This window comes from Eulemur rufifrons, chromosome 1, assembly GCF_041146395.1.
Source record: "Eulemur rufifrons isolate Redbay chromosome 1, OSU_ERuf_1, whole genome shotgun sequence".
Classification (NCBI taxonomy): domain Eukaryota; kingdom Metazoa; phylum Chordata; class Mammalia; order Primates; family Lemuridae; genus Eulemur; species Eulemur rufifrons.
The window spans coordinates 88517537-88530000 of record NC_090983.1 but is presented as its reverse complement, the minus strand read 5'-3'; the positions used below and the strand labels follow the sequence as shown (position 1 = coordinate 88530000).

General features: G+C 33.9%; 1 protein-coding gene across 2 annotated transcripts in view; it reads left to right on the top strand.

Moving 5' to 3' along the window:
- The window catches only part of SLC35F5 (solute carrier family 35 member F5), a 40219-nt gene extending 28082 nt beyond the window's left edge, over window positions 1-12137 (top strand). For both annotated transcript variants that reach the window (XM_069473348.1, XM_069473356.1), the window contains 6 exons: window positions 1-61; window positions 3221-3380; window positions 5465-5555; window positions 8948-9102; window positions 9648-9741; window positions 12066-12137. The exon at window positions 1-61 is cut by the window's left edge and continues 44 nt beyond it. In XM_069473348.1, the coding sequence (XP_069329449.1) occupies window positions 1-61; window positions 3221-3380; window positions 5465-5555; window positions 8948-9102; window positions 9648-9723 (543 nt within the window). In that variant the 3' untranslated portion in view covers window positions 9724-9741; window positions 12066-12137. The remainder of the gene's footprint in view (window positions 62-3220; window positions 3381-5464; window positions 5556-8947; window positions 9103-9647; window positions 9742-12065) is intronic.
- Window positions 12138-12464: the final 327 nt, after the last annotated feature.

The window sequence follows — 12464 nt, the reverse complement described above, 5'->3', positions numbered from 1 at the left end:
ATTGTTATGATTAAGAGAAAAGTAGACAGAGAAGATAAGTTGGATATTCCAATGTTCTTTGGTAAGAGTATGTCTAACTCGTGAGGCTTTTACTCTAAGTGATCAATTTAGGGGTTTGATTTTGTTTTTTGGAAGGAATAAATAAGGAAGTCTTTTTCCCCCTGCATATGATTCTTTAAAACTGTTTAAAGATTATGAAGTCCAGTCTCAATGTTTTTCTCTTACTTTGTCTTGCATTGTTGTGCATCTATGAGGGAACACTGGTAGAAACTCCTCACACTTTTTTCATGTTAATGTCTTCAGCCTGTGAATCAGGTATTTTTCTCATTGACGTGACAAAGTTATGCTATTATAAGCATGTGAAAGTTTACCTGCTGTATTATACATTTTACCATTTTTGAATTGTTGGAAGCATAGGTTTGGGGGAACTGCCCCAAAATGATATGTATAATACTGTTCCAGTCTATGTACTTATTTTCATAAAAAATTGTGGGCCATTTAAAGGCTTTCCATTTGCATTTTATCTTTAAGACTCAGGATCTTTTATAACATAGATTCTCAAATTACCCAATTACAGCTTTTGGCACCAATTCTTAGGTTTTGGTAAATAAAATACCTAATATGATTTATAAATTCTACTTTGCCTAAAATCAGCTTAGTAAAGAACTTACAGTATCTGTAGGATTACAAAAGAAGTGCACATTGATAAGATATCTTCCTAAAGATATCTGAATATAAACAGATAAGGAAGCCTGGTGCTGAGAGTTCAAAGTGCAGCTTACAGGGAGTCAGGAGGTTTATCTCATACTCATCTGAAATATGAGGAAATTGGACTAGATGAATGGCTTCCAAACCATGATTTAGGGAATACAGAAGGCCCTGGAAAGACTAGGAAGAGGTAGAGTTGCATGCACGGGTCTGGTTCTTGGACTCCTTTGCTGCTTCAGCTGGAACAGCTCTACTTTGTTGTGCTTTTTGCATTACAATTTAATTTGTAGAAAAGATTTTCCACTAAAAATAGTTCAAATACCCGCACCTAAAGATTAACAAAAATACAATGTTTGAAAAGCCACCAGACTGAGTGATTGCTTAAGTGCCTTTTAAGTATAGAATTTAAGAAATATACTTCAACAATGAAGATAATTTTAATGATGTCTTATTTTAGGGTCATAGAAAATTCCATTTGCAATGGAATGAAATGCTAATTTTTTTGAGTATTAGAGGTACATGGTTAGGTCAGTGGTACTTTTCTTTTAGCAGTGGCAACTTGCAAGAAAAATTGCTTAATTTACTCTTATTAGAGAGAGTGCACATAGACATGTAACTTGTATTGGTTCTGTTCATATGCAATATTGACCTGCTCTGGGCTTTATATAGGATTTGGAGAAGAAGAAGTTAGGATTGGGATGTGGGGGCTTCTTGAGGCAAGGGAGTATAAGCAGAGGCTTAACAAAGAGCAGTGAGTAAATCTGAATGATTGTGCTGGAACTTCACTTTCAGGAAGAACAGGAAGGTATGTGGTGCTAGATTCTGGGGGCTCTGGGGATTAGGTGAAGTCATTTGGACTTTTTGTCTTTGGGTCAAAGTTGGCTAATCTATGTGGAATTTTATAGAATCATCACTTCAGGGGCCAGAAAATAGATTTGGTTCTTGATAGTGCCAAATTTTATCTTAACTAGAATAACTTTTTAATGTTATTTAAGCCTTTTAAGTTCTTAGTCCCTTTTGTATGTGTCCTTTTGGTTTTTTATCACTAGATGTCCTAAGTTGGGTTCCCTAAAGCAGGATATGAGACAGGGCTTTGGTGTGGGTGGTTTATTGGTTCTTTGAAGGAAAAACTTGTAAGAGAGTGAAGGAAGCAGGATGGAGGAGGAGAAAGAACCAGGTGGCAGAGGGAGAACAGGTAATATGTCTGGGCACTCTTCTGAGTTGTCCTGGCCTTGGCCCATTAGGGCTTGAGCCCTGAGGGCTGGCCTTGTGAATCCTCCTTCAGTTAGCTGTGGGCTGCAGAGGGTGTGGAGTGGTGAGGGTGGGAACTTTCTGGGGAAGACAGATTTGTTTGCTCTCCAGAGACAGTTCTTCAGAGAAGGGGCTGGGATGGCTGTGAGTCTTTAGCAGCAGATGGAGAGTGGGTGCTCCTGCCCTGTTAAGATTTAACTAGGCATCCTAAATACTGGTTTATTATTTAGGTGGCATAGCAAGTATAAAATATATATCTACTGTAATTTATTTTTTTCTTTAAGAAAGCTCTATGGTTACCTCATGGATCTAATAGTAGATTTGTGTTGTTAGACTGTATAGAAAGTGCAACAAAAATTACTATACAACTGTAATCTTTTTTCTTTATAGTCTTTACATTCACATGTACATAGTCATTTATAAACTTAATTTCTATAATAATAACAGCTAACTTCTATTAAGTGCTTAACTACGTGCCAGGTGCTATGATATATTTTATAAGTGTTTAATCTTCCCAGCAGCCTAATTAAATATTATTTTATATTTATCGATTGGAAAACTAAGGCTTAACTCTGCATGTTGTATAAGGTGTACGCTACTAGTGAATAGTAGAGCTTGGATTGGACCCAGGACAGTCAGACTATAGGGCGTACACCTTTCAACCACTACATGGATAGCTTTCCTTTATGAATAATCAGCCTGTACTTAGTTAATATGTTGAATAACTATTTGTGCACATATGTTATCTCACCAACTAGCTAGAGCTCTTCGAAGGCAGAGAATTTTATTTTCTTTGAAATATTCCTCCATTATTCCCAGCATAGCATAGGTGTTTTGAACATAAATGAGTTGAATCAGAGAGCAAACCATCTATTTCCTCAAAATCAATTTAGGCTAAATACACAAACACATATATAACCAGTTATTTCTTTAAGTTCTAGGATACTGTATTATTAATAGCTAAGGTTAATGACCCTTCTTGTTCAATTTTCTTAAGTGGTTTATTCCACAGTAGTTGTTCCCATATAGTGGGAACTCAGTGATCACTTGACTCAGTGATCACCAGTTGCTTGATGCAGTTTTTTCTGGCATTGAGCTATTCACCGAACTCACTTGCAAACAAACCCATAGAAATTCTAGTTAAGGAAACCTGTTGGAGCCTTTTGTGCAAAATCTGATATTTTCTAATTACAGGGTTAATAAGGTTGGAAAATTGAAGTAAATTACAATTTTAACTTTCGTCTCTTTTATACACGTTCAGGTTTTGTAGGTCTGTTTACTCTGCTGCTCCTATGGCCAGGTTTTTTTTTACTTCATTATACTGGATTTGAGGACTTCGAGTTTCCCAATAAAGTAGTATTAATGTGCATTATCATTAACGGCCTTATAGGAACAGTTCTCTCAGAGTTCCTGTGGTTGTGGTATGTATTACTTATTCTCTTATTAGTTATTAATTATCAGTTTATTGACTTTTGGATTAAGCATTTATATTTCTTCTGTCTGCTGATGGTCCCTCTTGTGCACCCCCCACCACACACACACACACATACACACACACACTCACTCACTTACAATTGAATACATTAAAGTGTTTTTAGGAAATAGAGTGTTATGCAAATGAAAGTAGTCATTATCTAATGGACATCCAACCTTATAAGATGTGTATGCCAAGTGTGAATGCCTGGGTTCTAAGTGAGAATCTAGGGGACTTTGTTTATTTAAGAGGCTTTGGAATATATGGTTGGTTGTTCATAGGCTTTTTTGTTTTGTTTATTCTCAGGACATTTCCTGTGGGTGAGCCAGATGTGTAAACCATAAACTGATTAATTTGAGATGTTAACATACTTTGATATGTTATATCAAATATATTGATATGTGATAATAAAGTTAAAATACTTTAAAGATGGTATCATGTATGGGGTTTGAGAAATCTTTCAAATATAGGGCTTTATATTGAGTCCTATTTCCATGTAATAGGAACTTAAGAAGAAATACACAAATTGTACTTCCAAATGAATTTTATTACATACTAATTGAGACTATTAACTAGTTTTCCCTTGCAAAAGACTGCAACAGAAATGGACTTTTTCATGAAATCTTCCTCCATGCTCTGCCTATGCTCCTCCCCATCTCCCTGTCCAGTGAAGGAAATACCTCTATTTTCTTGATAGCTTCCATATTTACTCCCTTTGGTGTAGTACTTAAAGATTTACTTTGTATTGTAAGAATTTACGTACTTATCTAAACTCCTTTGCTGATCTAAATCTCTTTGATACCAACCCACTTACTCATTTTTTCATCTTTCATTACATATATTTTAGATGCTCAACTTTTTTTTAACCTGAAATATTAATAAATGACAAAAGGAGTCAGCCATCAGCTAAACTGGGAAAAGCTGGATTAAGTCAAACAGGTTTTCTAATTCTACCTCTCAGATTTTTATGATAGTACTTTGCGTGGTGAACATCCAAGAATATATGCTGTATTTGACCCCTGAATCCTCTTTTCACACAGCAGCTCATGAGTAGTGGGAAACACTACTGCTTGAGTTCCCTTTACCTCATCAGTGAAGACTAATTGTCCAGGCCCCAGTGAATACTTCTGGTGGCACTTTATCAAGAGATAGCCCATTTTATTGCAAGACAGTGTTAAATTCTAACACATATACTGAGCTAGAATTAACTTGCCTATAACTTGCATGGATCTATAGTTCTAATATATACATTATGGTTTTTTATCATTTTTTATCATTTTCTTCACATATACCCAAATTATTAGTCTTTGTAAATGGCTTGTCTATCTCCATTTGGTATAATATTTTCCTTTAAACAAAATCATATGCAGATTGATATTTCAAAATTTCATACCAACATTGATAGTTCAAGGTGGAAATAAAATGAAGAGCTTAGCTTTTGGTTAGAACAATTGTTTGAAAAGTGGAAAACAACAAAGAAATATTCTTTAAAAATATCCAGTTCCTTCTTTTCTATGCTAAGCCAATCAAAAGAATAATATACTATTTTAGTTTTTATAAGAGTGAGATGTTTTGGTTTGGAGGCAGAGTTGCGTGTTGGTTTATCACTTTCTTAAAGTCTATGTGTAAGGTATCGTCCTGCTATTTTAACAATGCTATTTTCTTTGTTAGCTAAGCATCATTATAAAACTGTAAGAACTCTGTTGAACAGTTTTTTTAAAAAAATTAATGAAATAGAAATTATCTATCCAAAGTTGAATAATATTTATAAACAGATCTTGAAAATAACAAAATATTTTGAACTTTATTTAATACTTATATGTTTATATTTTGATATTTGACAATAAACATTGAGAATCATCTTAATATATTTATTATTTTTTATGTCTCAGTCCATCCTGAGTTCTTATTTCTGCTCCTGATCTCTCAAGCCTATATTATAGTTTAAAAAGTCTTTTGTTCAGTGTTTTTCTTTCGTTCTTTTATTTTTTTAATATAAAAATGCATATTTTCTCTTTTGTTTCCTTTTAGGGGCTGCTTTCTTACCTCATCATTGATAGGCACACTTGCACTAAGCCTTACAATACCTCTTTCCATAATAGCTGACATGTGTATGCAAAAGGTAAGGCAAACTGTTTGATAGATACTTTAGGTATATTAAAACAGACCAAATGAAAATTAAGGGATATGACTAAATTATAAAGGATACAAACATGAATAATATTTGATGTCTTTTATCTGAAGGTACTGTATTACCTAGAAATACAGAAAGTACCAGAGCAATGGATAATCTATCTCCATTTTTAGCTTTTCATTTTTTTCCTAAGTTTCTAAGTTAAGGGCATTATCTTTATATGTAGTTTCCAGGTTTTCAGCTGATTTTGTTTCAGATGTTCTTGGTAAGTCAGTGATATGGAATAGGGGATACATTTTATCATATAAGTAATAGTATTTTGGCTTCTAAGATAAACTCTTATCAGAGGTTCCGTAGCACTATGCTGATACTGGAGAGATGAGCAGCACGTGAACGATGCTGTTTCCCAGTGAGTGTTCATCTCTGGGCCCAGCAGAGCAGGTGTCCCTTTGCTCTTCTACGGAGCCCTCCTGATCTGAGTGCAGAGATTCTTGTGATGAATATTGGCAATGATAATATCACAAAAAAGAGAATCTGAGGTGTCTCTGCCAGCAGCCTAGAAGGGAGGAGCCTCAGTGCTCCTAGAGGTAGCATGGGTTTGCTATTGGCTGATGCTGAAAGGTGGAGGGTAGCCATTTATCACACAGTTCAGCATTTGTAAGCTTTTAACTACAAGTACTAAGCAACAAAAGTGTGTATGTGTGTGTGTATGTGTTTTGGTTTAATATAATTTGAAGAGGGCAATAGTTCAAAGCCTAGAGGCTTACAATGGTGTAAAAATAATCAGATTTTTAAAGCTATTTTTCTTTAGATCTTTGCATTTTTTAAGCTGAAGGCAAAATACTCTCAGTGATATGTATCCTCTTTACAAAACAATTCTGTGCTGATATTTAACTTTGTTTTATGGCTCAGTAAATTCTTACTTATTTGTTATGGTTAAAGAATGGAGATTTTCTCCTTAATTGAGAATTAAGTATCTTACATACCGTGTGTTTTCAAAGAATGCGAATATTATAAAATACACATAAAACCAAAGTTACACATCATTAAATTCTTTTAAATAATATCCAGGTCCTTCCCCGTCTCCGGGTTGTAATCCTGAACATGAACCAAAATGGTCGTAGTGAAACTGGGGAAGTGCTTGTTAGAGACTTTTGGTACACTTTACCATACTGATATTTTAAAAACATAAGCTTTTGTATATTGAAAAAAAATTGAAGGTCAATTTTAGGAAATTTTTAAGAGAACTGTTACAGGGGACCTTATTTTGTTAAATGACTGCCTAATTTGTTTAATAAACTATTTTAAGATGAAGGCAAAACACATGGGGAAATGTACGTATATGTAATCAATTAGAAAAACGTAACCAAATAGTCTTTTCTTAACTGTCTTCACATGTAGAACTGGGAAACAAGTTAAATGAGTAGGCTGGGCTTTGGGTGGGCGTTGGGGATAGGGATATTCCTTCTGGAAAATGTAGCAGGGTGTGCCCAGAACTGTAATAGAAACATGATAGGATAAATTTCCACTTTCGTGGGTTTTTTGGGTTCTATTAGCCAACCATATTTACAGATAGCTTCTGAAATTTTAGCATTTAACATTGTGCTTGAAACAAATTGGTTATTTTAATCTACTTATAATTGTTTTGCATAATAGGAAGCTTCTCTGACCAAATTCAGATTTATATTCAGATGTATTCAAGAATTAGAAAAAAAATTTTTGTTTACTTAGGCAATTTGCTTTGTTTTAATAAGTGTCTTTATGTCTTTTGTTTGCATAGCTTATTGGAAATCAAATTAGAAGTTTTTTATTACAAGGCAATACATAACGACATTGTTGAAAGTGAATTTTACCTTTAAAAGTCTTCTAGGATTCTCTCTACTTTTATAAAATTTACTTTTATTCAGTTATGAAATAAGATTTTTAGTTGAATGAAATCATTCTATCAACTATATTTACATTTTTAATTCTCATGCATAATTTTTAATACTTTCTCTGATCTTGGGTGATTTAAATGCATCATGGTTTTTCTAGATTATTAAATATTCTGGTAAATATTCCAAGAATATGTTAAAAATATCTCTGTAATTTGATTCACTAAATGAAGGCTTTTTTGTTTTTCTTAATAACTGCTCTTTCCTGGCTGTTCTTAGGCTGACTCAGCCACTGTGTGTGTGTACCATACAAACAGGGCATGTATGTTAAAAATTGTCAGTTATTATTCTTGTGTTATGTGTTTTGAGTTTCCTCTTAAAAGATATTATTCTTACAAAACCCCTTTACTCTAATGATGCTATGAAATGGAATAGTATATATTTTCCACCAGAGGGAGTCTTGCCTATGATTCCACACCTCTTTTATTTATTTATTTATTTTTTAAACTCTCAGAATAAACATTGTTCTCCTTCCCTATTTTAAAGATAAGAATTACTATTTTCATCATTATTTTAAAAGCAGACCTCCAGGGTGCTGCATCTAAGTCTCAACTGTTGATCAGTGCAGGCTTCTTTGACAATTGTTTTTGATCGTTATTTGAATCTAGATTGTAAAGGTAAACCAGGGAAAGGGAAGAATGATTTTTATTAATGGTAACTTCATGGCATCTCATTATTTTTTATTTTCTTGACAACCCTAATAAATGACAGATTGGAGGATCAGACTTGGTGACATTGGAGGGCTCTTCACGGCTGAGGCTTGTCTTGTTGCTTGTCTTCTCTGGCTAACACTCCTTAGTAAAAGTATTCCTATATATTTTCTTTGTTTTAAAGGTCATTAATTCATTTCAAACTTTTTTCATTTGTTACTAGGTAATAATCAAGCTGGTTTTGAGTGTCATGATTAGCATTTGTTGCAAATTGTTAATAAAAGGTTTGCAAAAGTTGCACTTAAGGATTTCATTTATTTTTAGTGCTGTCTTAACTGTAACATAATACAACATGGCACAAGTATAACTTATTTGTTTAAGTGTGCCTTTTCGAAGATGACTTCAGTAACCGAGGGAAAGGGATCCACTTGAGAATAGGCAGTAAACAGTAAAGAAGAAATGGGCAACATGGTGTGCAATGTGGTATTCATAGTGGATATTTCTGCATGGTGTACTATGCCTAATAAATGGGAAGCATTCCTTCTTGGCTTTCCTTAAGCCTATTTTTGAAGCAAGAAGTATTTTTGTTGGTAATTTAGGTAAGTGGAATTGTAAATTGAAGTCCTAAATCCTTATTTAGTAATAATATACTTAATAATACATCGTCCATGCTTACTGTTACCTTTTTGGTGTTTTAACTTATTCCTGCTAGTTTTCACAGATGGAAAATTTATGTTAAAGGGCAAAATTGCCTTAATAATTGTGGGTTTGTTCTTCCCCTATCTTTTATTTTTAGGTGCAGTTTTCTTGGTTATTTTTTGCAGGCGCTATCCCTGTATTTTTTTCATTTTTTATTGTAACTCTCTTATGCCATTATAATAATTGGGATCCTGTGATGGTGGGAATCAGAAGAATTTTTGCCTTTATATGCAGAAAACATCGAATTCAGAGGTAGGTTTAGTTCCAATACAGATTTTAAAAAAATAATGTTTGCTAAATAAAGTAACTCATATCATGCTAGCCTAGTTTTTAGAGATTTAATGAGAAATTATTAAAAGAATATAATTTATCTATATGTTATGCCAGATAAAAATAAAATAATTTGTTCAGATCCCTTGGGTAATAAAATAGTTTCTTCCTAACTACTTTTTAGAAAAAAATGTTTTGATTCATAGGTAAAACCAAAATGCTTACTATTTTGCCATAATGAATTTAAATGAAGACTTTCATTGGTTTGAACATAATCCATAATAGAATATGATAGCACTGCCTCAAATTTTCTTTTTTTGATTTCTTTCTTTTTAAGAAAAAACACTATTTACATTTTACTCTAAAAAGAATTTGGGACAAGTTCTTGGGAAATTTTGTCCTCGTATTGGTTCTGCCCCTAGCTTGTATCCTGACCTCACAACTTGAGCCAGTGGAGTCGATAATGTTTAAGGTTCCCTTTTAGCTGTAAAGCTTTCTTTAACTGTTGCTTTTTTTTTTTTCTGAAGAGTTCCAGAAGACAGCGAACAGTGTGAGAGTCTCATTCCTATGCACGGTGTTTCTCAGGAGGATGGGGCTAGTTAGCTGTTGTCTGTAGCCCAGGTATGTATGTGAGCTGGCATTAGTATTGAATACGATTCTTATTCTTGTAATATTCAAACGTAGGATTGATTTTCCATAATTAGTTGTTTGAGAGGCAGTGCAGCCTAAAGGCCAAGGGAATAGCCTCTGGAGTCAAACTGGGCTCCAATTCCAGCCTCTCCATGTACTAGCTGTGTGACCGTATGTAAGGTTCTTAACTTTTTTATGCTTCAGTTTTCTTATTTGTGAAATGGGATTACAGTAGAACCTCCTTCATAAGGTTATTAAAAATATTAAATGCTTGGCAAGTTTAAGTATATACAGTAGTGCCTGACTCAAATTAAATGATCAGTAAGTTTTAACTCTTATTTTTATTCATGCTAAGGGTCATCATTTTATTTAGTGAGATAGTTTAGAAAAATATTTTTTCTCTGATTATGAAAGTAAGAGTAAATGTAATATTTTGGTGTATATCCAATCTTTTCTGTGTGTGTATGTGTTTTATATAATTGACACAATGTATATCCAGATTCTCTGCTTCGTCACTTAGCAATGTTTCAGGAACAATTTTTCATTTTTTAGGTTTTAAGAAATATTGTCTTTATATTTCTTAGATGACAGAAAGAGTGCATGATATTTAATGTTTTGCTGAAAGAGTGCTTGAAATAAATCCAATGCGTATCTTTGGCAGATGGAAAAAATGATAGTTTATTTTGAATGAGACATCACAATAAATTACTAGAATTCTGGAGATTCAGGTCCCTTCCTTCTGAGATATCTTTAGGCAATTTATATTGAAATGGTTCCTGATCGCAACTGGGTTTCCCTTCCCCACCTAGAACATGGTACAACTCCTCAACTCCTAACACTCACATTGGCCTTGAAGCTTAAGTGTCATTATCTTCTTGGTAAATTTGCCTCTAATCTAAGGCTAATTGTCTTAGTTTTTGTGTTTTTCTCTGGTGGCTTGTTTTTTAATCTAGTTTTCCCGTTGTGATGGTCATACATGCCCACGGTTTGAGTTCTAGTTATCCAATACTTGTACCCCTGCCCCACCCTGCCCACACTGACTCCTGCTTTTATTCTTTTCCCACTCTAAGGAAATCACTCTAAACTCTTAGCTGATTCTTTACCTTTCTGTCTTTAAGTATCATGTTTATGACTTTTGTTTCTTGAGTTTTCAGTTTTAGGCATCTTCAATTGACTTTTCCACTGAGGTTGATGAGGATAGATTATTTTCAAGTTTACCTTTCCTCTGCTCCCACCCACATGCCTGCCTCCCAGCCCCCTATAAGTCCTACCTCCTCCTCCCTGTGTAGTTATTGCATAATTTGGGGTAGATGGAAATGAGATGGAGAAGAGGCACTTGACCAACTGTGAAAAGTAAGGAGAAGACATCTGAGTGTCTAGCTGCTTTTTCTATAGACTTTGTACCAGTCTTCCTGTCTTTAGTTGTTTCTTCATCCCTCCTTATAGAGGTATATGGTCCTATTTCTCTGTTGCTAGCTAAGAGTTGACTGCTATTTTCTTGTCTCACAACTCTTCTCTTTGTCCATTGGTTTATTCCTTTTAAGGAAAAATCCCTTGATTGTCTTTTTAGTGAGGAGGGGAAGGAGTTGAAACTACATATGTGTTTATTGGCCATCATTAAATTTAAAAAACATAAACACAATTACAGTAAGTCTTCACTTAATGTCGTTGATAGGTTCTTGGGAACTGCGCTTTAAGCAAAATGGTATACAACATTTCCTCAAATAAATTTTTTTGTTATAACGTTGATGAGGAAAAAAAATTGGTTTTTTGTCATTTTGCTTAAAGTTGTAGTTTCCAAGAACTATCGACAATGTTAGGTAAAGACTTACTATGTTCTGTAAAGATTTTAAATGCTGTAATTTATTCATTATTTTTCCTTGGTATGCTGTGCATTATTTCCATTCTTACACTCAAGCCCACCCCGACCCAGGCAAGGCTTCAGTATTTTTAGAAGTGAGAGCTGGATAAAGGCGAGATAGTGAAGACTAAAGAAGGTGCATTGCAACAGAGTAGTGTAGAGTAGAATAGGTTGAGCAGGAGTCTCTGTCTCTGCAGGGGTAATGGTGGACAACACCAGGAGTAAAACTAGCTGCTACTACGTAATGTGTAAGTTGTACTGGATGTCAGCCTTTGACATTGCTGTAGAAGTCACTTTCATGAGTTCTTAGTACTTGCTTCGAATATCCAGTTATTAAATATATGTACAATGTATGGTAGACATTTCAACATTAAGATAATTTGCTTTTTAAAATCGCAATTACAGGAAATTATAATCTAATCATGTTTTTATGTATTGTTTTGTTTGTTTTTAGCTTGATAATGGAACACTATACAGCGAAGAGACAATCTCTGGCAAGTTTTTGTAGAAAAATGTTTCAGTGCCTAGTCTGAAAAATAACAGTTTCAGTTCTTTGAAACTCTAAAATGTATTTTTCTCATATCTGTTTTCTTCATTTTCATAATGAAGTACTTTGCTATGTAGCTGTGTACATATCACTACAATTATAGGAAGTTCCAGTCCATAGTCCATCTAAAGGACCAATCTGCCTTACCACATCTCAAGGAATTCAGCTGATGAAATCATTTGAACTAATCAAGAAATGAATCCTGATGTTCTGGAGACTTTATTTTCACATATTTGTTAAATGCTGGACTATATTATGAAAATGTTTTTAAGAAATCATTTAAGTATTCATAGACCAGTATTTCTG